Here is a 25719-nt window from a genome sequence, read left to right as displayed (position 1 = left end):
CAGAAATTTTCTGACTTTTTATCAAGTTCAATAATGTTGAGAAATAATTGTTGGAGATTTTAATATCCACTTTGATAAACCACAAGATCCACTAAGTAAGGCATTTATTTCTATCTTAGACTCTATAGGTTTCACTCAAAATATAAAGGAGCCCGCTCATTATTGCAGCCGCACTTTAGACTTAATTCTGACCTTTGGTGTAAACATAGATCATTTAAACATTCTCCCCCAGAGCACAGCAGTCTCAGATCAGTAACTTTCTCCTACTTAACTTCTTCTTGTCCAAAAGCTGCTAGAAACAAACTGTCTGATTTAACACTTAAACTTAATAGTTTGCTCAGTTGCGTCAGGTTCATCTGTAAAAAAATCTTGGTGTCATGATAGATCCTGATCTGTCCTTAGATGCACATATAACAAATATTAATAGAATATCTTTCCTGCATCTCTGCAATATTGCCAAATTAAGAAATGCACTGTTTCTACAGGATGCAGAAAAGCTAGTTCATGCATTTATTACTGCAAGGCTGGATTACTGTAATGCCCTGCTGTCCGGATGTTCCAGCAAAAGCCTTAACAAGCTTCAGTTAGTCCAGAACGCTGCAGCCAGAGTCCTCACAAGAACCAGAAAGTTTGACCATATCAGTCCTGTTTTATCAACCTTACACTGGTTGCCAGTGAAATTTCGCATTGATTACAAAATTCATTTACTGACCTATAAAGCTGTAAACGGACTCACCCCTCAGTACCTGAGTGAACTTATCTCTTATTATGAACCATCACGCCTACTTAGATCACAAGGTGCTGCTCACTATTAGTACCTAGAATTAATAAAGTTACATCAGGGGGGAGAACCTTCTCATATAAAGCCCCCCCAGCTTTGGAATAATCTTCCAGTCAGTGTTCGGGACTCAGACACAGCCTCAGTCTGTAAGTCTGGGCTAAAAACCTACTTGTTTAGTCGAGCTTTTGGTAATTAGTATTTCCTGTTAGATAAAAGGTGCAGATCTGGGGGTTCATGGTCATAGAGTATTATAGTAAACTGGGAATGTTGGTGCTGTCGTCCCACTGCTCTCACACGTTCACTCAGGTTTGCTGACGGTGGAACGGAGGGGCGCTGACATCTCAGGGAGCCCTCATGTCTCTGTTACCTTCTGTCTCTCCCTTTTAGTTAGGCTGTAAACCCTGTAAACTGTAATCAGTCACTCTTTACAGAACTCTCTGTATGTTTTTTCTTTTTCTTTGCTGAGTTGAACAGCTGCCCACCCTGTGCGTCTGATGCTGTTGCTTCATCTGCCTTGATCGGGTGCCCACTGCTTGCCAGCCTTCTGGACCAGTCTGAACACCATGGAGGGTCCTGCTGTAGAACTTTGTGCAAACCTCACCTGCATGAACTGACCTTCCTGATGATACTGCTGCTTTTTTTAATCATAGACATTACTACTCCTGCTTTTCCCCTTTTCCGTATCTTATACTGATAAAAGCGTTATATAAATAAACTTTGACTTGCCTTGACTCTATGACTTGTAAAAAGAGCAGAATCCTTTTGGTGCTATGTAAGAAGCATTTTTAAACAGTTCTTTAAAGAACCATGTACAACATAGAGAAGAACCACTGAAGCGTTCAAAAGGTTCTTTGAGTGCTCACGATTCTATACATAAAGAGAAACTTTGAAGGTGGATAATTCTGCATTTAGTTTTTATTTAAAAAAAAATAATCTTTTTTTCTTGATTTTGCTGTTTATCTTGTTGAAAAAGTAAGAATGAATGACTGTGAATATAAAAGTGTGGTTCCTCTTTTACTGAACTGTGTGTCTTTGTTGAATTACCTCAGAGAAACTCTGCGTGTTTGTCATTTTGTGCGTGTTGGGACTTGTTTGAGTTTGGCGCTTTTTTTTTTTAGAACCTCCCCTAACAGGAAGAAGATTCGTTGACTGTCATTGTTCTTTACAACACTTGTTATCTAAGAACAGGTTAGCCAAACATACTGCAAGGAAGCTCTGATCATTTCACAGGTAAGTGAATCTTTCAGTATGTTACAGGTTATTAAAGCAGCTCTGCTGTCGTTTGATCTCGAGTTCAGTTTGCTGTGAGTCAGTCTGATATGTAAGTTTAGTATGATAGATTACATGGTGGTGAAGATTACCGCTCTGTGAGGTCTGAGAAAGTCTAGGTCAACTAAACAGAAACCAAAGGCAAGTAACAGTTCTGAATCTTTGAGCGTAGTAAAGAACCTCGTGTGCTTGTTTCAGAGAGAAGTTTGCATTTTCATATTGTGTTTATATGTTTTCAGAACCTGCAGTAGCTGCACTGTGTAAGTTAGTGAGGAAAATCGCTTCCCTTACCACCTAAATCACACACAACCTCACACCACTGAATCACACACAGGTTCGGGCGCCTTTATAGTGCACTATGATGCATTCTGTGATGTAAATTAGAAAAAAAAAGTGTGCTGTGAAGGTGATAAAGATGAAAATATCTCAGTTAAAGAATTATTTGAAAGTGAAAGTGATCTCAGGTCCACAGACAGTCCAGGAGTGACACTGACGTGTGTAAAATCCCCAGCAGCACCACTGTGTCTGATACACTCGTACCAGCAACACACGCACTACCATGTCAGTGTCACTGCTGTTTGAGAAGGAACCACCACCCAAATAATATCTGGACGACTGCAGCCCTGTGGTCAGAAAATGACCAATGATGAATGAGGTAGAGAACGCTGATAAATTGTGCTGAAACAGGTGGACTACAGCCTGTAACTGTACACCTGCATAGTGGAGCTATAAGGAGGTGTTTCTAATAAAGTGGCCAGTAAGTGGAAGTACAAGGTAAGTGTTTTAGCCAGTTAGTGGAAGTACAAGGTCTGTGTTTCTAATAAAGTGGCCAGTGAGTGGAAGCATGAGGTAGGTGTTTGTAATAAAGTGGCCAGTGAGTGGAAGCATGAGGTAGGTGTTTGTAATAAAGTGGCCAGTGAGTGGAAGCACAAGGTCGATGTTTTTAATGAAGTTGATACTGAATGTATGTTGGAAATCAGAAAAGGAAATGTATTTGGAATCAGTCCATTTGACGTGATGAAGCTACAACAATCATGAACAGCATCATGGTAAATGAGGCTTGTGAGCTAATTATTAAAACACACAACTCGGGCATTGAATTTGTTTTTGTTACTCTAACAGGTACCATGAACGAATCCAGGGATGAGCGCTTACTGAGGAGGAACAGACCTTTAATTGTAAACTGTGTGACAGAAGTAGACGGTTTGGTGGATTTTCTGATTAAGAAGAATCGTATTTCTGAAGAAATGATCAGTGAAATGGACACTGACATGCCCAGTACGAAAAAAATACGTAAACTTCTGGATTATGTGAGGAAAACAAAGGCAAGTGAGGTCGCGATGAAATGGATAAGGAAGAATGTACCTAATTTGGATTTGGGTAAGCCTGTTTCTCTCTCACAGCACAGTGGTCTTCCTTATACTCTCCATTACAGCAGGATGCATCTCTAAAGCAAACACTGGTTGGGATTTCCAGTAAGTGAATCTTTGAAATAACTAACAGTTTTTTATTCACTTCACACAGCAGAGAACAGCGATTCAGACCAAGAAGCACCACCAAGTAAGTTGCCCGTAACATGCGTGGTACCCCCTTTTTTAATTGTATTTGTGTTGTGTTCTCGTGCTATGTTTTATTTTGTTAAACTTCCCTTTACTCACGCATTCTCTTTATTAGATTATTAGAAGCTCTGCAGAAGTCGTAAAGATGTAAAGATGGATGAAACTGACAGTGACCCTCATAAATCTAGTTAGTCTTCCATTTCTTGTAAGATGGAATTCCCTTCTACAACCCCATTTCCAAAAAAGTTGTGATGCTGTGCAAACTGTAAATGAAAACAAAATGCAAAGATGTGCACATCTTTTAAACCCCTAATTTATTTGAAAATAGTAGAAAGATAACATCAAATGTTGAAATGTTTCTTTTTCTTCAATAGCACAGACCAGAATGAATTCCAAGCTGGTTTAAGCTGGTCTAGTGCTGGTCTAGCTGGTCCTCAGTATAGTCATGCTGGCTGACCAGCATACCAGCGTCCAAAACACAACATATGTTGATTTTACTGACCAGCCACACTGGTCTATGCTGGTTTTCTAGCAGGGCAGAAGGAGGATATCTGAAGTTTCCTCTCACAGTGCAGACAGATTTCTATCCTGTTGAGTGACATTTGTTAAGTGGAGTCTACTTGACTGGCTGACATTAACTTCTGCATAGCAATGTGCGTGAGATACATTTACAGTATTCATTTTCTTTCTTTCATTCAACATACATTATTAAAACACATATTTCAAATTTATATTTGATTTAAGCCTAACATTTATTTGAATAATCTTAATAATAGATGAGGCACTGCGGCACTACTGGACTAGAGCAGCAGCTGCCCCTTGACCCTGTTCATGCCCTATTATTCCAGTTAAATTGGAAGATGCTGTAGCACTGTTGAATAATGAATATAATTTGAACTAATAATGTAATGTACAAATAGCATTTAAAGCCCCTAAAATTGGCCTAGCAACTCCCCTGAGCTGAAATTCCTAACAGCTATCTAAAACGGAGAGCATCACAAATTAAAGTGGGTAAACAAATTTCTTGTCTTGTCTATGTTTTGAGGGCACACACACACAAGATGACAAGACAAAGAGATGTATAACACACACAACAAGTTTCAGCTATGAATAGGAGTTCAAACTCCCAGAGGGAGTAGCTCCCCTGTTATTACATGACCCAAACAACGCTAAACTGGGCTGGACCTGATTGTGCTTTTATGCAAAGCAAAAACACAAACTGAGGACAAATATCACATTGAGAAACACTGATATCTCAGTTAAAGCCAGAGAATATTTCACTACAAAGTGCCAGCTGACTTGAAAAGACATGTAAAGAGAGTGACTTGACGTGTGGATTCATACATTTTAAAGGCTGTTATTAGTCTGTGTTCAACAAGCAGCTCCTCTGTCACTGCGGTCTGCGGCACACGTGGTGTACATACACATCTCTTCACCTTTTTACTCCACTCTTCTAGCTCTCTCATTTGCTTTCACTCGTTGTGTTACATCACTGTTCATCTCACACTACAGGGCTCGTGAACATTTTGTAAAAATCAAATAAGTGAAAATATCAGAGGGCTTCCAATCTCACCAGAGCACAATCAGGGGGCTAAAGCTTTAATGGCATCCCATTCTAAACCCATAGGCATTAATATGGAGTTGGTCCCCCTTTGCAGCTGTAACAGCTTCTACTCTTCTGGGAAGCTTTCTACAAGATGTTGGAGAGTGTGGGAATTTTTTTTGTACTTATATATATATGGACCAAAATGTATGTATTCAGAAGCATAAACATAGATAGGTGTAGAAAAAAGACATTCATAGGGAAAAAGTATTCAGACACTACAAATTAATAACATTAGTTCTTTGCTGAAAAGCCATTGTTGCAGTTGCAACCTTTTTTACGAGACTGAATTCAGCTTCTCATTCACCAGCTTCTTGTTTGAATTTTCCCATTCCACCTTGAATGGAGCCTGTGATGCCAGAATGTAACTGCTGCACCATTTAAGGTGGAATGGGAAAATTCAAACAAGAAGTATCAAATTTAGTCTTAAACCTCTCTCTTTGATTTTTCATTAGCCACTAGCTAGGTGAGATTGTTGTCTGTGTTGCTATGGTGACCAGCAGTCTGTGCACTGATCTTCATGGTTAAAGGGTGAATCAGCAGATATACCTAAACTCCAGCTTTGTGCGTATACATATAAATCTTTGTACATATACATATATATCTTTATACTTTTATTGTTTATTTTATTTAAATATTGTTTGTATATTTCCTGCTGCTCTGTCTTCTGTGCTGCTGTAACATTGCAAATTTCCCCGTTGTGGGATTAATAAAGGATTAACTTATCTTATCTTATCTTATCTTATCTTATCTTTTAAGACCATTTATTGTTAAAACTGTGTTAGAACGATGCAAAGGAGGATTATTTTATTTTTACCTAAAAATCTGATCCTGCTGTGGAGCCGCAACAAGGCAGTAAAAGAGTCGTATGCTTCCGACCCCTGGGCTAGGCCATGCTGCACCTTCACCATCTTTAGAAACTGGTGTTATTCTGGCTGTATGTCTGGGGTTGTTGTTTTGTTGGCACATCCATCTTCTTCGTTTTTTTGGCTGTAGAAATTAAAATCTCATCTAAAATCTCCTGGTATAATACACCATTCCTATTTCCTTGAGGACATTTCCCTGAGGACATTTATGCAGAGACACCATCCAATTTCATAATGCTCCCACCTTTATACTTCACTGGGAGTGTTTTTGGGATCATAAGCACAACCCTTCTTTCTCCAGACATGACGAGCTGATTTTTTTCCAAACAGTTCTGTTTTTGTTTTGCCTGATCAGAGTACATTCTTCCAAAAGTGTTCTGATTTGTCTAAATGCTCATGTGCTGAATTTTATATGTGGATCTCTGAGCTTCTTTTTGTCAGAGGAGTTTGGCATGGGGGACAGGAACAGAGAAGATAGCGGTGTAGTTGCTTATTGTTCTCTGCATAACTGTTCTTCCTGCTGCTTTGAGGTTGTCCTGCAGCTCTTTTTGAGTGGCTGCTGGGTCCACTCTTACCTTCCTGATTGTTAGTCTGAGAGATATCTTGCGTGGTGCACCTGTATGTACATGTATGCATATTTTAATGTGGTGTCTGAAGACCTTTTCCCTATGGATTTTGTTTTTTTAAAAATAACTTTGTTTGTGCTTATAAGTCAAAATACTTTATGAGTGTAAATTTAAAGTGGGTATGTTCACTATGTTCACCATGTTTGGACCCTTTAGAATTTCAATGTTACGTATATTTAAAGGAATTTCTCATTTTATTGCTCTAGTTTTAGAACCTTTAGATGTTTCTCCTTCTTTCATGTTCTCTTTCTCTCTACTATGCACAAACACACTTAGGAAAGAGGCCTAAAACTGAGGCTGACTATTACAGCCCTGAAACCTTTGGAAGAGTGAGAGGAAGAGGCTACAGAGGAACTGCATCTAGAGGCGGCACTAGAGGGAGAGGCTACAGAGGAACTGGATCTAGAGGAGGCATGAGAGGGAGAGGTTACAGAGGAGCTGCAACCAGAGGAGGCACTAGAGGAAGAGGCTACCGAGGAGCTGGAGCAAGAGGAGGCACGACAGGAAGGGGAGCTGCATTTAAGCCAGAGGACAGTGAAGAAGCAAGAATAATAGAGAGAGATGACGAAGTGAGAGCTGAGAGAGAGGTTTGAAGATTTTTTTATGTATCTGTAATGTCTTCTACTTGTTAATTCTTTTAAGTAGCATGCAGCAGTTGAGTAGCAAAAGGAAAACACCTCACTCTTCCATTCAACAATCTATTTCATATTACATAAAACTCAGTAAGAATCTCGAATGGATCCCTACTCCCTAGATGGTGCACTACACTACTAATGTGCCAGTACAGCTAAAGTTTAGACTTTTTGTCACCTCCTCTTAAAACATACTGCCACACTAAAAAGTCCCCCCTGATGTCCTGTCCTCAGCATTTGATTGACAGGAGTGCCTCATTTAAATATGCAATGGCAAACAGTCAGACATTTAAGACAATGAAAATGACATGTCAGAAGCACTTTGCTTTTCCAATATTAACTTTTTCCAGCAAACTTTTTCTACATATTTTGCATTTGAATTATGTCTTAAATAGTGCACATTCACAAGGGAAATGCACTTAAATACACCATTTAATTAGCATTTTCAAATTTTCATTAGAATTTGAAGAAAGTCTGGAATATTCTGCCATAATTATGACTTCATCAGTATCATGAGACCAAAACATCAAGCCGGGGTTCCATCATTCAGTGTGATGCTCTTTGGGTGGGAATGATGACCTTGTTTTCTCCCCCTCTATCATTCAGTGTGATGCTCTCTGGGTGGGAATGATGACCTTGTTTTCTCCCCCTCCATCATTCAGTGTGATGCTCTTTGGATGGGAATGATGACCTTGTTTTCTCCCCCTCTATCATTCAGTGTGATGCTCTCTGGGTGGGAATGATGACCTTGTTTTCTCCCCCTCCATCATTCACTGTGATGCTGTCTGGGTGGGAATGATGACCTTGTTTTCTCTCCCTCTATCATTCACTGTGATGCTCTCTGTGCAGGAATGATGGCCTTGTTTTCTTTCCCTCTATCATTCACTGTGATGCTCTCTGTGCAGGAATGATGGCCTTGTTTTCTCTCCCTCTGTCATTCAGTGTGATGCTCTCTGTGCAGGAATGATGGCCTTGTTTTCTCTCCCTCTGTCATTCAGTGTGATGCTCTCTGTGCAGGAATGATGACCTTGTTTTCTCTCCCTCTGTCATTCAGTGTGATGCTGTCTGAGTGGCACAATATTTTATTAATCTATTACACATGCACCTGTCTTAAAAAACATTAGAGATAACATTTCAGATATTATTACTTACGTAATACTGACATTAATACTAACTGAGGCCCTTGTCAACATTGATGTAATTTGTGACTAAAAGTTTCATTTCTGCTTAAAGCTAATGTGTGTTATTTTATGCCCTCTTATTTATTTAGAAGCTTCTTGAAAAGCTGACTCTTGAGGAATTAAGAGAATTATTCAGGCCGCAGCTTGAGAGGCAGCCTAACCTGGTGTTTGACGTCTTGAAGCTGTGTCAGCACACAAATGATGCTCCACCATCTGAGCCTAACCCACATTTGCCTTGGTGTAAATGTGGAAACTGTAGAGACATGCCCACAGACATTGAGAAGTTATGCTGTGACCAACAACCAGATTACTGCATCAGCAGGCTCCATCATTTCTGCTATTTCTGCCTGGATGATGAGCTTCTTAGACAGGACACCGAAGTCCAAGTAGCACAGACTGCTGATGACCTCAAAGCGTACCGGAATGCTGCATATGGGCGATTTGTAACATGGAAATATGGTCCTCTTGGCCCAGGAATCCGAGTGCCCGTTCCTAGCTGCTGTGTGTGGCGAATCCGTGACAAATACCCTGACCCTCATGGACAGTACACAGGATTTATCGGCAGCCCCCAAAAAGATAGCCCTGAAAAAACCTGCTCTCTTTACAGTAAAAAGCTGTCTTTTGGTTAAGAGTTAATAATGAACGACTATGGAAGAATAAAAAATATCACATTTTAAAGTCATAATTGTGTCATACAGTTTATCCTACACTTTGTGTTGCAGCTGAAGGTCTTTTATATATTCAGGACAGTGCAAAGTCAGAGACCACTCTTTATTTAATTTCCAGTCAAAACTGGATTAAGTACATTAAAATAATTTATCTGAAAACTAATCAGTCTGTCACTCTTTACCTTTATAACAGCTTCCATTCTTTTCAGGAGACTGGAAAAAAAAATATGGACATATATTTTTAGATATTTGAAATACATTTCAAATACATTGCTGTCCATGCCAAAGTACATTCCAAACACTAAAATGTATTTCAGAACATATTGCCATATTAACTAAATTTATTTTAAAATGTATGCGGAAATACACATAGAAATGTACTATACAAAAATAAATGTATATAAATGTGTTTACCAAATCCATTTGAAAATGTATGAAAACAGCCAGAATCCTTTCTAATGCACTTTACTGCTTGGAATAGCTTTTGAAATGAATTTACATTCCAGTATCTTCATTTTACATATTAGCAAATAAACCTTTAACATGGTAAAAGCGAGTGCTGTACATATTGATACTTTGTGAAAATGCAGTTATGATTAGATATATTGTTTATTTGAAATACATTGTGTGTGAGTGTCTTACTGCATACAGACATGATTAATGCAAAGTAATATATTGTAGTGGGTAACACCTCTGCCTTGTACGCTGTAGACTGGGGTTCAATCTCTCACCTGATCAAACACCTTACACTTAACGAATAAGAGTCCTTCGGCAAGACTCCTAACACTACCTTTGCCTACCTGTGTAAAATGACCAAATTGTAAGTTGCTCTGGAGAAGAGTGTCTGCGTAAGTTAGCATACGTAGCGTAAAGTCAGTACCATTTAGTTACCTCTGTAACCTTTATTACACCTACACACAGCTGATAACATATTATAACCAATATAAATAGGGCCATTTTAAAAAAATATATTTAAAATTTTTTGGCCATTTTCATACACTGCAAAAATATATTTGATAAATACATTTGGAAAATACATTTAAAATGCATTTGAAAAATATATTTTTTACATATGGGTGTTTTGGAACAGTTTCTGGAAACAGTGTTCTCTGATTTTGCACTATACTGTATTTTTGTATTTGCTGTTAAATAAAATGTAAACAAATTAATTAACTATATTGTATTTCCTCACACGCTGCACTCTATGGCTTGTAACAATAGCAGAATCATTTTTGGTGCTATGTAAGTACTACATAGAGAATAACTGTTCAAAAGGTTCTTTGAGTGCTCACAACTCTGTATATAACCACTGCCTTTACTTTGAAGAACCATTTTTTGAAGTAGAGAACTTAGTTTACTTGTGAAAAAAAACTGAAAAGTATATTTTTTTTCTTGATTTTGTTGTTTATCTTGTTGAAGATGTAAGAATGAGTAATAAATGTGAATATAAAAGTGCGGTCACCTCAGAGAAACACTAGGCCACGTGTTAGCGCTTTTGTGCCTGTTGGGACCAGGGTTGCCTGGTTTTCAGCTCATCAGGAGCTGAAACTAGGCCAAAAGTTTTCAGTTGCAAATGAAACTTGAAGGCTATAAATTGTATATATACAATACTGTGCAAAATTCAGAGGCAATCAGAGAAAGTATGTGTAAATTTACATATATGGGCTTATTTGTTTGAAGAAAAGGTAGAATAAATACAAATACACAAATAAACCGAAAAACAATCTTTTGTGATTTCGTGCTGGTGTGTTTTCCAAACTTCTCCTTGAGGAAACCCAGAATTTACAGTTACCATCCAATACCTAGACTGAATCTTAAATAGCTCTCTTCTCCCTACATAATGCACAACATAGGTCTTAAAATAACATCTCCTTTGCCAAAACAATGCATATTATGTCTAACAAAGAGCCTTTTGGGATTTAGGCCCATGCACACATTTCCTTACTACACTTTGTAGGGAGTGGGGAGCCACTTGAGACATAGCCCAAGTGTATCTAGTCCTTCATAAAATTAAATCAGGTGTGCAGTCATTATTTCACTTAAGTGAAAAGGCTTTTCTTGAGCATGGGTTTAGGCTCTGTTACAGCTTGTCCAAATACTGCAGCTAGATGTCATTACAGCCTTAAACCTCCTTCACAGCTGACTTTAAGTTTCTGTTTTCTGGTTGGGACACCTGAGGTTGGCTGCACCAAAAGTAGAACCTTCCCCTAACAGGAAGGAGATCCGCTGACTGTCATTGTTCTTTACAACACCTGTTGTCTAAGAACAGGTTAGCCAAACATACTGCAGGTGGAAGCTCTGATCATTTCACAGGTAAGTCTCTCTTTCAATATGTTACAGGTTATTAAAGCAGGTCTGTTGTTGTCTTATCTCCTGTTGGAGTTCAGGTTTCTGTGAGTTAGTCTGATATCGCTGCTGTCTGAAGAAAACGTATCCCCATTTTTGTTGTTTTTTAGTCTTTGACATAATCTGAAAATGTATGTTGTCCTTTATATTATGTGTAAAATTCATGAAGAATGGCCCAAAAGAAATGGCCCAAAATAACTTGGAAAAAAGTCTGGTTCCATTACATTAAAAGTTTACATTAAAAGTAAAGTAGGTTTTTTCCTTTCCCTGTCACCAAACCACTCTGAATGACTTTATTTACATCTTAAACATTTAATTATGCATAAATTTAGAGAATTTGTGGAGTTTCCCCTTAAAGTACTCAGAGTAATAAGAATAACTTGAAAGTGAAAGTGATCTCTGCATTTCTTCATAAATGAAAGTACGAACATGTTAATCATTAACATGATTCCTGAACTAAGCAGGAAAAACTAAAGCTAATATTTGTCTGTACTGATTCTCTAATGAGTGAATTTAAACCAGTTCCAGATTAATAACTCAGACTACACTGTCAATTCCTCTTTAAAGAATTTCATTAAAAATCTGAATTTTAATTTAATGTGAATTTATCCAGATGTATGTAGCTGGGAAATGGACTTCAGGGAAAGGGTGCCGCTGAAAAACCTCTCTGTTGTAGCTCCACCTTTCTGGTGTTCACTTAGAGAATCTAGCTCATTGGTTAATGTACAGTTTGTGTTGTCCATCATCTACCTCTTCATCAGTGGTCAGTTTCTGATCACAAAGCTGCTCTTGTCTGGATATATTTGGGTGGCGGTTGACTCTCAACCCAGCAGTGATGCTGACGTGTGTAAAAACTCCAGCAGCACCGGTGTGTGATACACTCATACCAGCACCACACACTACTGTCAGTGTCCCTGCTGTGCTGAGAATGGACCACCACTCAAATAATATCTGTAATCTATTTGAAATTAACATGTCTGAATTCTGAAAACTGAATTCTTGACAGAGCGTCCCGCTAACCGCTGCGATCTGCGGATTGTTGCTGCTTGGGATGGCAGAATTTTCCATCATGACTCTACCGCACACTTTCATCAAAGCTGACCATGCCACCAAAACCAAACCAGTGTCATCAGGCTGTCAAGGGCAACGCCAGAACCTGAACCGAGAGGGATAGAAGAGCTGCTCCACCTCCATGTCAATGCCCACTCTGAGCAGCCTACATGTCAAACTTCAGCCATAGTACAGTACAGCAGTGATAGGGAGTCCATTTCAATAGAATAAATTCTTTGACTCCAACACGTCTGGGTGTCGGGGTCAACTCCTCTTGGCCAATCACTCTAAGTGTCGAAATGCTTGGAGTCGACTCTTCGACTCTGTCAACTCCATGTTTTTTCATTCGTAACTGGCTCGAGGGACATTTTGACGGAGGAGTGTGTAAATCAGGAGAGTCTGAGTTTGAGCAGATGAGTTTGTTTAATTAACAGCTTTAAACAATTCCAGCTCTGCTCACCAGCTGTACTGAGAACAAACTCTATTCACAGAAACCTTTTCGATTCTTCATGCACCACAGCTCTTCATTTTCTTCATGATTAGGTTTGCAATAAACAATGATTGAGTACACAGAACAAAAACCAAAAACAAACAATATTTTTTGATGTGGAAAAGAGGTCAAAGCTGAAGCCCTTTTTCTAACTTATTCAGATTTCCGTTCCACCTTAAATACCACACCATTAAGGTAACTATGCTGCATTATTTAAGGTGGGCCGGGAAATAAGAATAAGAAGCCGGTGAACACAAAGCCAACTTCAGCCTTGAGAAAAGAGGAACAAGATAATATCCAAGCTTTTCTTTTTCAAGGAAATGAAAAAGAATTTGAAAATAGTGCAAAGGCCACAGTAATGATTTTCTGAGTACACTCTTAAAAAGAGTTCTTCAAGGGTTCCTTAGTAAAGACATTGGTTCTAAATAGAACCATTTGCAGGCGTAAACGGTGCCTTGCCTGGTGAAATGGTTCTTCAGATTGATGGAGAATGTGTTGTATATGGTTCTGACAGTAATGGTGGACCTGACTACCCAGGACCATGCCTGGGTGGGGGCCCTCCAAAAGCCAATAAAGTAATTTTTGGTTTCTAATTTTGATACTTTGTTATTACATGCTAAGATAAATGCTAACTTCTATGATAAGTTCTGCATATCTGTGTTTCTTTTATCTGCTTGTCTGTCTGCTTCTCCAAGTCAAACTATCTCACTATATGGGCATTTTATTTTGTTCGACAAAATTACCCAAAGCAGGTAAAAATGCCTACAAATAAGTGAAAGTCTTAAAATAAGATTACTCAGCATGAGAAACGTTAGCTACATCAACTGGATTTAAGATAATTTCACTTGCCAAGACACCATTTTTTTGCAGTGAAAACATAACATTATTGACTGTCAGCTGCTTTACCCTTAAAAGCATACCAACCAGCCTTTTAAAGAAATACAACATAATGAACACTTTTCTTGCTGTTTGTGAGGAGACCTGGACACACTACTATGCCAGGGTTTGGTGCTACGCCACTGCCAAAAGGATTCTTCTACTGCAACAAGCTTGACATTGTAACAACTGCATAAACCATTTTGATGCTAGATATAAAAAACATTTTCAAAAAGGTTCCCTATAGAACCATATACAACACATTCTCCTTCAATCTGAACATACATGCTACTCATGGTTCTAAATACAACCATTCTCTTTACTAAAGAACGCTTGAACCATCTACAAATTGGGTAAACTATGTTAACGATGGGTTAATCTCTGCTGTATCCTTTTATTAACGGCTCTGAGGCCGTCTTGGTACAAATACATTTAATGCAACGCTGCACAACAGTGATTTACCTGCTTAATCACACCTGATTACACTCATCTGTTAATTGCCAGGTTTAGTGAATGTATTTGAGTAGGGAAACTACAACACCTCCAGGACCAGAGTGCATCCCTGATTTAATGGCTCTACCAAAATGGCCTGTTTTGAACAATGAAAAATATAATAAATAAACATACTTACAACTGATGATGGTTACAACTGATTGAATGAACACCAAATGTTGACTTTCTTTAACTAGTCCAGATACTTTATTAAACATTTTAGCACCTCAATGTCTCACAAAAAATGAACTTACATAGAAATATTAGTTGTCTGTTTTGCACTATTGCTACTATTTGCACTTCTGGTAGATGCTAACTGCATTTTGGCTTTATGTTTCAAACTAGTGCATCTGTTATACATGCCTGCTGGCACAACGTCATCAAGTTAATGTTAAAGTTAAGTTAATAATGTGATATTGCTTTACTTTATAAACATTAAAACGAAACAAAACGTTTTCCAGGTACAGAGAAAAATCAGCGTCAATATAATCAACAAAAGTCTTTCCAAAACATTTTTACAAAATCACAGTGACAAAATAAATGAAATAAGAGTTTGGGGTGTACATCACAAAAGAAGCAGTTTGGATTACGATCTTTTTAAAAACTTAGTCAGACAATGATTTGTTGGGTAGTATCTATGTAACATTTTAAATGAAACTTTCTTCATTTTATTAGTCAGCAGGAATTTATGAGGTAACAGATTTTCTTCCAGTTTAGATCTTTCACAAATTTGTTCCAATTAAATATAATACAAGGAACTGAAATGATATCTGATTGAAATAATGCATGAATGTCTTTGCTGCTGTTTTTTAAGTCCAGAAGAGAAGCACATTTGGCCATTTAGGTATTAATTGGGTAAAGGATTGGAATAAGATCGGGTGGAGTTCCACTTTCATCTTTATACATCATTATTACCCGAGAGGAGGCTGCACCCATAACGACAGAAAATTCTTTTGGCGTCACTGGTATTTTATAAGCTGCTAAAAATTGTGTATAGTTCAATAATAACCCTTTATTATTAAATAACTGACTCACTAGCAGAAAAACACCTGTTAAAAATAATGATTTGTTTTAATATAAACTATTAGTTAATCCAAATGAAATATCAGTGGGGTGAGAAACTGTGTTTATATATTATAGACCAAGCAAGCAACATTTATTTATAAAAATTTTTTAGAGGAAGTTTGTCAACTTTAAAGTTACATCCCTGCTGAAAAAAAAAAACATGTAACCATTGTTTCTGTTACTTCCTGAGGGTTTTGTAAAGTGTTTTGGCTTTTTTGATGGGTTGATATCACAATGTAAAGGTCTTAATGGTTTAACTGGTGACCAATGGCTGATTCTAAATGCATTTGATGGTTTCCTAATGGGATCTAAATGTGTTCTACAGGAAACTAGTGGTCTCTAATGGTAACGATTAATCCAATTCCCCTTAGAAAGCAAAAGCATCAGATTTTAATCCTAATGGTTTGTAATTGTTATTTTTTCAGCAGGGATAGTAAAATAATCTAATTTTGAAAATAAATAAATAAATAAAAAATTAAGAGTAAGGAAACTGAAACAATTAAGCCACCAGATTCAGATGTATTCTTTATTCACTGAGGATAACCTGCCGAGTGTGAGACAAATTTGCTCTTTGCTGTTCCTCCTCCTCTTCTACAGCCAGTCAACAGTTCTCTGCTGTTCCCTCTGGTGTTCAAAAAGGCAGCAGCGCTACCGCAGCGCCATCTAGCGACGGGTGTCAAAAAAGCACCAGGTTTATGAGAAGCCTAACTTCTTCCTGTTTCCTGCGTTATATCAAAAAGTGTCTGTTCTGGCGGCACGTCTTAAATCAGGCTTAGACACCATTATTAGACAAAATCAATCTGGATTTAGAAAAGGTCGCCATATTTCAAACAACATCCGTTTGATATTGGACCTCATTGATTAAGGTAACCCTTTTATTTTATTTTATGTTTTTCTCAAGGCCTTAGACACAATCAGCCACAAATTTATTTTTGATATCTTGCTTTTTTAAATCTGGGCCACTCTTTTGTTAAAAAGCTTCAAACATTATATAATGGTATAAAAATCTCAGCCAAACTCAAATTAGCAAATTCTCAAATTTGCCTGATAATAGAATAGAGTTCTTTAGAGGCATCAGTATTGGCGATATGGAAATGAAATCTCACAGTTAGCTGATGACACAGCCTTATTTTTAAGGATAAAGCTGAAGTTTCTAAAGTCTTTAACGTAGTTCAGTCATTTTCAAACTTCTCGGGTTTAAATGTTAATCTTAAAAATTGTGAGCTTCCTTTAAACAAATGTGACTTTAGCTCCATAGGTAATATTCCAGTCAAAATGTTGTCTCTTACCTCAGTATTAAAATTACTAGAGATGTTAAAAATATAAACAATTTAAATTATATTCCCATAATTAACAGTATACAGAAGAGATTTAATATCCTGTTTATGTATGATTTCTTCTTTGCATTTTAGAGTTTTAACTTTCATTTGTGGATGCAGCGACAAACTGTTATTATAGACAGTGTTTTTCAGAAGTGTTTCTGAGCCCATGCAGTGATTTCCACTGCAGAATCATGTCTGTTTTTAATGCAGAGCCGTATGAGGGCCCAAAGATCATGACCAGCAAATACTGGTTTTTGGCCTTGTCCCTTACATACAGAGATTTCTCCAGATTCTCTGAATCTTTTAATGTTATTATGTAACATAGATAATGAAAAGCAAAGGTTCTTTGCTGTTTTACACTGAGAAACGTTATTCTTGAATTGTTGCACTATTTGATCATACAGTCTTTCACAGAGTGGTGAACCCCTCCTCATCTGTACTTCTGAAAGACTCAGCCTCTCTGGGATGCTTTTCTATACCCAATCATGTTATTGTTTTTTTTTGCATTACACAACTTTGCCAGCCTTTTGTTGCCCCCATCCCGATCATAATCTAGTAAACTAATAAGAGCTGGGTTTTGCTCTGAATTATTCCCACTACAAATGCCCAGAGACATTTTGTTACAATCCTATCCTAAAGAATCAGTTTCTAAATTACTTTCATATTATTTCACATTCCCTGTGGCCTCCATAGCTAAAGAAGGTCACTATAAGGTCATCAATAATGTCTACCCCTAAAGTGAGTTTTTGAGACTCAGATTTGGTTTTGAACAGAACATTTGTGTTTTTTGTAAGAATGACATTGAAACTACGGACCACCTTTTTCACTTATTCACTCATTCAGGATTATTTTGGTACGACTTACGCTGTTGGTTGAAGGTTAAGATCCCAGTACTGGACACCTTTTCAACAAATGATGTAATGCTCGGGATGATTATGGAGGATAATTGTACGGCTCTGTTAATTAACATTATAATCATTTTAGAGAAATATTATGTTCATAAATGCCAATATCTCCAATTTTTCTGTTTTCAAGATGGACTTGTCATTGTATGTCCTCTCTTTAAAGAACATGACAGGCAAGAATGCTAAGAGACCTTTGTACTTTAAATATTATGCGTTTTTGAAGACCCCTAGTATAATATTTAATGTTTTTTTTGTTTTTTATTTTGTTATTATATAAATTTTTTAGATTGTTTTATGTTTTATTTCGATTGTCATGGTGTGTTATGTGCCTTATTGTTGATTATGTGCGCACTAAATTAAAAAAAAAGCCCAATCTCACACCCACGTCCTGATTCCACATCCCAGGGACCCTCAGCCAGAGTTAGCAAGTTAGCAAGTTTTCATTATCATGCAGACCAGTACAGTTAAATATAAAACGTTTTAATTCAGTTGTGTGCTTGCTTTGTTGCGTTAGTCAGGCACGTACTTATCTACCTATGCCTGTTGAGGTTTCTCCCAGAATTGGTGATTGACGACTGTGAAATATATAAATCATCCAATAATGCTGCGAACCAGGGGAGGTAAGATCAAGACGGGGATGTGAGACTGGGCACCTCTGGTACAGGCTCCGGAACAGGGGGCGGGGCTCAGGAGGTGGGCAGCTTGCTCCTGTCGCCTCTCGCGACTGTCAGATTTTGGCGCCAAATTCAAGCTCGCTCTCGCAGGAAGGAGAATTTATTGTCATTGTTCTTCAGAAGCGCTTTCATTTTTTGACATATAAACCGCAGCTCTGATCATTTCACAGGTGCGTGTGTATTTCAGTCTATTACAGGTCATTAAGGCAGCTCTGCTGTGTTGTCCCTCCTGCTGGAGTTCACTGCTGGGCTGCTTTAGTGCTCTAGATGATGTGGCGCTCAGTTTAAGGCACTGTGAGGACTGGAAGGAAATCCAGGTCAAGCAAACAGAAACCAAAGACAAGTAATAATGAGACCAGAGTGCAGTGAGGGTTAAAAAGGAGATGAAGGTCTTTCAGTTATGGTGATGCTTTGAGTGACTTATGAACAGAATTTTCTGTGAAGTGTAAACAAACAATGTGCTGTATTGTTGGGATGCTTTAATGCTTTTGTGCTCATGTTTGTAACCGAGCTGTCAACTGTAAGATGAACCGTTGAAAGAGAAACGCTTCAGTCAGAGGATCGTATTTAACCACTGTAAAGTTAGTTTTATTTTCGATATTAGTATTAGTAGCTAGTAACATTTGAACGGACTAGTACAGACTTACATATTCATGACAGCACGACCACAGAGAGTGATGCACACCCTTTCTTTTGCGGTTTGGGTGACATTTAACGTACCTCTGTTTTTTACCGAAAAATACCGAAAAAGTGAGACGAGATTTCCAATCGGAATAAAATGCATGCGTTTCTAGACCAAACCTACATCCCTGCATACGCATTTGTTTTCCTCCAAATCGTTTCAGATTTTATTTTTTCCTTTAACAACAGATTCCGTCGCACCAAAAAAAGGATCAAGGAAAAAAACCGTCAATAGCTCCAGAACCAGTGTCTATACACATCTGATCAACTGTGTTGTTTACTTTGACCCGTGGTGAGAGTTGCACACCAATTGTACACCAAAAAAAAGGACATTTAATTAACCGGTAGCTAAAAATGTACATGCCCATACTTATTCTACTGTAACACCTGTAAAAAGTGATGTTACCTGTATACTGACATACAGTTAGCCTGATGAAGACATTCACAGTCTTTAAGGTTGTCTTATTTAATTTAAGTAGAATTCAAGTTCATAAATACACCATGTGTGTTTAAAAACATAATATGTCAAAACGAAAGAAGCACGAAGCAAGAACACCAATCAGGGTACAGCGCCAGGGTAATATAGAAAAATGTACACATATGCAGTTGTGACTGACGTGTCTTTTTTCTGAATTTATACAAACACTTTCATTTTATAGTAAATTTGTTTGGCTAGTTTATGAACAGAGACCTACAGATGCAATATAGTAAAGGAAAACCCATTTGTGAACCTGAGTTTAAAGCAAGTTTTTTTTTTAAACTCAAACTTGTTTAAGTTTAAACTAGTTTTTATTTAAACTAAGTTGCAAATAAATCTTAAACTGAAACTTTGCTTGTTTGCAAAAAAGTGATTTCAGAGCCACTTGGTTCTACCTAATGGAAATTGTTTGCCTTCAGTGTTTTGTTCTTACGATAATTTTGATAGACATCAGTGCCAGACTAATTAATGACATTCTATTAAGAGACTGGTTTACCAAGAGAGACACTGGAGTATTTTCACCTAAAATGAGTTAATGAAGCGAGTCTTGTTACACAAATGGTAATAGGACATCAGAGTCATAATTAATTTTTCAGTACTTTTACTTTTGATACTTAAGTACATTTGAGGGCAAATACTTTTGTACTTTTACTCAAGTGGAGGTCTAAAGGGAGGACTTCTACTTTTACTGGAGTAATATTTTACCTTGGGTATCTCTACTTTAACTTAAGTACATGGTTTGTGTACTTCGTCCACCACTGTAAGCAATGATGCACAACCTTTGGATTTTGGATATAATGCAATAATTACTTTTTTTTAACGTTTATGTATTTTAAATTTCAATGGTATTTCAATTACATAACATACAACAATAAAAACAACTGTGTATGGTGCAGCCAGGTGTCTGCAATGATTTTAAATTTTGGATATAAAGCAATAGCTACTTTATATTAATGTTTATGTATTTTGAATTTCAATAGCATTTCAACCACATTACATAGATCACTAAAAACCATTGTGTATGGATCAGCAAGATGTCAGCAATCATACACAACTTTTGGATTTTGGATGTAATGCAATAACTGCTTTATATAAATTTTTATTTATTTTGAACTTCAATAATATTTCAGCCACATTACATACAACACCAAAAAAACTGTCTATGGTGCAGTGCAGTGTCAGCAATGATGCACAGCTCTTTGGATTTTGGATGTAATGCTGTAACTACTTTTTATTAATTTTTGCGTATTTTGAATTTCAATAATATTTCAGCTAAATTATTTACAACATTAAAAACAGTTGTGTATGGTGCAGTGAGGTGTCAGAAATGATGCACAGCCTTTGGATTTTGGATGTAATGCTGTAACTACTTTATATTAATTTTTATTTATTTTGAACTTCAATAATATTTCAGCCATCTTACGTACAACATTAAAAATAACTGTATATGGTGCAGTGCAGTGTCAGCAATGATGCACAGCCTTTGGATTTTGGATGTAATGCTGTAACTACTTTTTATTAATTTTTGCGTATTTTGAATTTCAATAATATTTCAGCTAAATTATTTACAACGTTAAAAACAGTTGTGTATGGTGCAGTGAGGTGTCAGAAATGATGCACAGCCTTTGGATTTGGAATATATTGCTGTAACTATGTTTTATTAACTTTTATCAATTTTGAATTTATTAATATTTGTATTTTAACCTTCAAAAGCATTTCAGCTGCATTAATTGCAGTGAATGCTGCATTTTGAATCTAAGCAGTATTTTAGCTACATTATATCCTCAAGTAAAATTCAAAGTTTGTGTCATTACTGAAACTTATCTGCACCAAACACTGCTAATTTAAATGTTCAGTGTCTAAAATGTTATCGAAATTCAAAATGAAAAAAATGTAAAAGATTTAAAACTTAAATCTGACTCACTTAGTGTTTGATGGATTTAAAAAACTTTTGAGTTGCAATTTGATCCACTTAAATAAGACGTTTTCTTTTCTACACTCTCATTTTTAAACTAATATTTTAGATGGTTAAGGATCTATTGAACCTTCAAGACTGCTAATCGATTACTGAACCTCCGTCATCAAGCTAACTAGCTATATCAGTATACAGGTAATATCAGTTTTTACAGGTAAGGTATGCTCAGTACTGTTAGGACAAGTATTGGCGAGTACATTTTAGTTACAGGTGTATTCAAAGTCCTTTTTCTAAATTAAAGTGGTGTGTATTTCTAACCATAATTTAGAGCAAATAACACAATTAATCAGATGTGCATGGACACAGTGTTTATGGAGCTATTGACGTTCTATTGTTTGGCGGTGTCTATTGTTAGCATGAACAATTAAAATACGTATTTAAATGCACTGAAACGCTTTGGAGGAAAACAAATGCGTGTGCATGGATGTATGCGTGGTCTAGAAGTGCATGATTTTCCTTCCGACTGAAAAACGTGTCTCAGTTCTATGGTATTAACACAAAAAGAGAGGTACGTTAAATGTCACCCAAACTGCAAAAGCACAGGTGTGCATCACTCTCTGTGGTCGTACTGTCATGAATATGTAAGTCTTTACTGACTACCGTAGTCCGATCAAATGATATTAGCGCCGAAAAGACGAATATCGAAAATAAAACTACCTTTACCGTGGTTCCTATTTATAGCTTAAACAAATAACTCATTTTTTATTTAAAGTTCATTTAAACTTCTGTGTTTATACAGTCAGGTACAGGCATAAAACCATAAGGCAATGCCATTACATAGCAATGTTTAATGGGCCCAGACTTTCAAAAAACACTGCGCTTCTTTCGGAGGTTAATGTTTGTACGATTTCTGTTCTTGCTGAGCTTCCAGCTTCAACGTGCTGCTAAACTAATATTACATGCCGCAACTACATTAGGAAATGACGAGCTAACTCCCATGTGTCAAACACAAGGCCCTTGAAATTATTTTAATTTTGTATTAATATAAGCTCTCTACAATCTACAGCATGCAATGCAATATAACGTATATTCCCCTGCCCCAGTCTATGGGCAACAGTCACATGAAGCTAATGATGCATATATATATACTGATAGTTGAAGTTTTTATGTAATATTTTAAGGTTTACCACAAGTGTCTATATTTTGCTGTTGCAGTTTTGTCATATTTTTCAATAAACAATGGCCAGATTGGGTCATAGCAAAATGTTAATCAAAAATGAAATAAAAACATAGGTGCTTTCTGGCCCACAGATTTGTGGAGATTTGGACAGGATTAAAGTCACTAAGAAACAGTCTGATGTTTCTTTGGCAGTAAACTGGACTAACTGACCTTAGACTGCAGCTCACTACACGAGAGATGAGGGAATCAGCGTGTTTTGCACTGTTTGTGTGTCACGTTATCTTCATTTATTTGCACACAAGGCTAAAGACAAGACTGAAGAATTTAAACCAGTATACCTGATGAACCTGTTTATCGCCCACTTCTCGTTTGAGCATGTAATCAAATTTAGCAAATCATAAAAATTTAAGCAGATGCAATCAAACCGATACAACTATTCCTTTCAAATCCTCGGGGACTTTGGCACTAATGCGAGTGAAGACTAATAGAGACTCACTCTTTTCTGTCTGTGTCCTTCGAGTAGCGTAAGTAGAAAAATCACATTCCATTTGGGAGTTTCCTCCATAATCAGCCATGCGATCCTCAACAGCTTTGGCCAAGCATTGTAAATATTAAAATAACATCAGCGAAGGGCTCTAACAAACATTAACCTCTGAAGAAAGCACAGTGGTTTCTTGAAAAAGCTCAGTAGTTATTGTTTAAATTCATGCTCAACAAACATTGCTATGTAATGGCATCGCCTAATGGTTTTACGCCTGTATCTGACTGTGTAAACACAATAAAAAATTGTAATAACATTTCTTTATTAGCATGAGTAACTTGTGTAGGCTGTAAAAAAGATCCTCTAAAGTGTTTCTCTTTCGCAGGTTCAGGTCTTTGACAGCTCAGTTACACCAGCACAAAAGCATTAAAGCATCCCGACAATAAAGATTATTTGTGTTTTTATTTTTCCACACATTTCTATCAAGTTAGGATTTAGCACATTGCTGGTTTAAACTTCACTGGAAGTTCTGTCCATAAGTCACTCAAAGTATCATCAGGTGCAGGAATAAAGTGGATTAGATGTAAAGATCTACATGAAACATCTACAATAAATGTGGGCATCAAACAGTGAATTGCTGGAGCAGTTTAAAAATAAAACATGAGCAGAGAATCATGCTTTTAAGTTCTGTGCAGTGATCTTACATTAAAGGGACATTCTGGCCAGACCAGGAAAACCTCCTATTGATGATGATAATGATAATAATAATATTAATAATAATAATAATAATAATAGTAATATTTTTTATTAATGCAGGTCGCAGCTCAGTGTTTTACAGACAAGTGATAAAGCTTAACAGTTAAAGAGTTAAAGAGATACATTTTTAGATGCTTCTTAAAAGTGAGCACTGAGCTTGACTGTCTAATAAAAGGTGGAATTGAGAACCAGGTTTCTCATAAAGCAGCTTTCTCTGAGTTTCAGTACCAGCGATCAGTATTTTGTTTTTTGGTTTTTTTTTTCGTGATTTAATTGTAAAAAATTTTGCGATATCCACTATGAAATATCAGACTCACGGGTTAACCACCTGTCTGTCTACAGAGTCTTGATCATCAGAAGGAATCGAAACGTATAACTGTGTCATCAGCATTGCTATGAAAATTTATATTCCGTTTCATAATGATGACTTTTTTTTTCTTCGTTTGATCAGATTGTCTCTTTCAGCTTGTGCTGCTGGTGGTTGTTTTCTAACAGCTTTTTTTTTAACTCTAACAGGAATCATGGAGGAATCTGAGGCTAAGCTTTTCCTGGAGAGAAACCGAAGCGCGGTGGTAAATGGTGTGCGAGAAGTCAAGCGCTTGGTTGATTTTTTGATTGAAAAGAAATATTTATTTGGAGAAATGCCAAATGAAATTTTCTCCCAGAAAACCAAGCAAGATAAAATGCGTGAACTTTATACACATCTGAACACAACTGAAGGGTTCGAGCTGACGCTGAAATGGTTGAGAGACAACGAGCCTGATTTAATTAAAGATTTGGGTAAGTCTGTTTATACCTGACACACAGGGGTGCAAATTTGGTCCAACAAGCTGGGGAGAACCATTAACAAGAGACTATAGCGTTCATACAGCAATTTAAATATATTGCTGGATAAACAAGGTATGCAGAGCTACCATATTCGCATGATTTCTTGTGCTTTATATATGAATATTAAAACACTAAAACATTACAAGAATATCTAGAATAGTGCATTTCCCTGAAGAAAATGCAGAGTGATTGCACGGTTGCTATGATATAAGGTGTTGCTAAGAGGTTGCCCTGGTGTACAGCTGTTTACTGAATGTTTTTTTTTTTCAATTTTTACCCGATTTTCTCCCCAATTTAGTCGTCTCCAATTCCACCTAGTTAGGACCCCAATCACACGATGCTATCAACGCTAAGAGGGCAAAGGCTAACACAGGCTTCCTCCGAGACCTGTGAAGCCAACCACCGCTTCTTTTCGAACTGCCGCTCACGCAACATCACTGGACAGCCGAATGCGCTCGGAGGAAAGCGCCAACCGCCAGATCTGTTACGTCAGGTAACAGACGCCTGCGCTGACTAGCATCGCGCTGAGTGATGGGGGGAGAAGGGGGAGCCATCCCACCCACCCAGAGAGAGCGAGGCCAATTGTGCTCTCTCGGACTCCCGGCTACGGATGGCTGTAGCATCACCAGGGATCGAGCTCGCGATCTCCTGACGAGAGGGCCAACGCTTAGACGGTTGCGCCACTCGGGAGCCCCTGAATGTTTTTTTTTTAGGGGTTTGCCAAGCCCCCTAAGGTGTTAGGTGTTGTTAAAAAGAATGGGACTCTATGGGAGGAACGAGGGATAAAAAAAATCTACAGATAGATGAGTGCGGGTCAATATGGCTGTAGATTAAAATTAGAGAACCTTCCCTGAGTGAGTACATGCAGTTTGGTGGCTGTCGGCCAAAGACATAATAGATTTTTTGTGTGGGGGGCAAAAATGAGTGGGACTGGAGGGATGAAAAAAATGACAAACAGATGAGTGCGGATTTGAACAACATTGAATTTGTGATAT

General features: G+C 37.4%; 1 protein-coding gene across 2 annotated transcripts; it reads left to right on the top strand.

Annotated features, from left to right (window-relative positions):
- Positions 1-1907: 1907 nt before the first annotated feature.
- LOC118815846 lies at positions 1908-9214 on the top strand. 2 transcript variants are annotated; one of them, XM_036582233.1, is made up of 5 exons: positions 1908-2011; positions 3173-3430; positions 3578-3610; positions 6981-7291; positions 8607-9214. In XM_036582233.1, exons 2-5 carry the CDS (start codon positions 3178-3180, stop codon positions 9144-9146), a joined length of 1137 nt encoding a protein of 378 aa, XP_036438126.1. In that variant the 5' UTR covers positions 1908-2011; positions 3173-3177; the 3' UTR covers positions 9147-9214. The 2 variants fall into 2 exon arrangements, with proteins under 2 accessions (XP_036438126.1, XP_036438125.1); XM_036582232.1 differs by having other exon boundaries at positions 3575-3610.
- The last annotated feature ends 16505 nt before the right edge of the window (positions 9215-25719 follow it).

Source organism: Colossoma macropomum, unplaced genomic scaffold (genome assembly GCF_904425465.1).
Source record: "Colossoma macropomum unplaced genomic scaffold, Colossoma_macropomum, whole genome shotgun sequence".
Lineage (NCBI taxonomy): Eukaryota > Metazoa > Chordata > Actinopteri > Characiformes > Serrasalmidae > Colossoma > Colossoma macropomum.
This window is presented reverse-complemented; position numbering and strand designations above follow the sequence as displayed.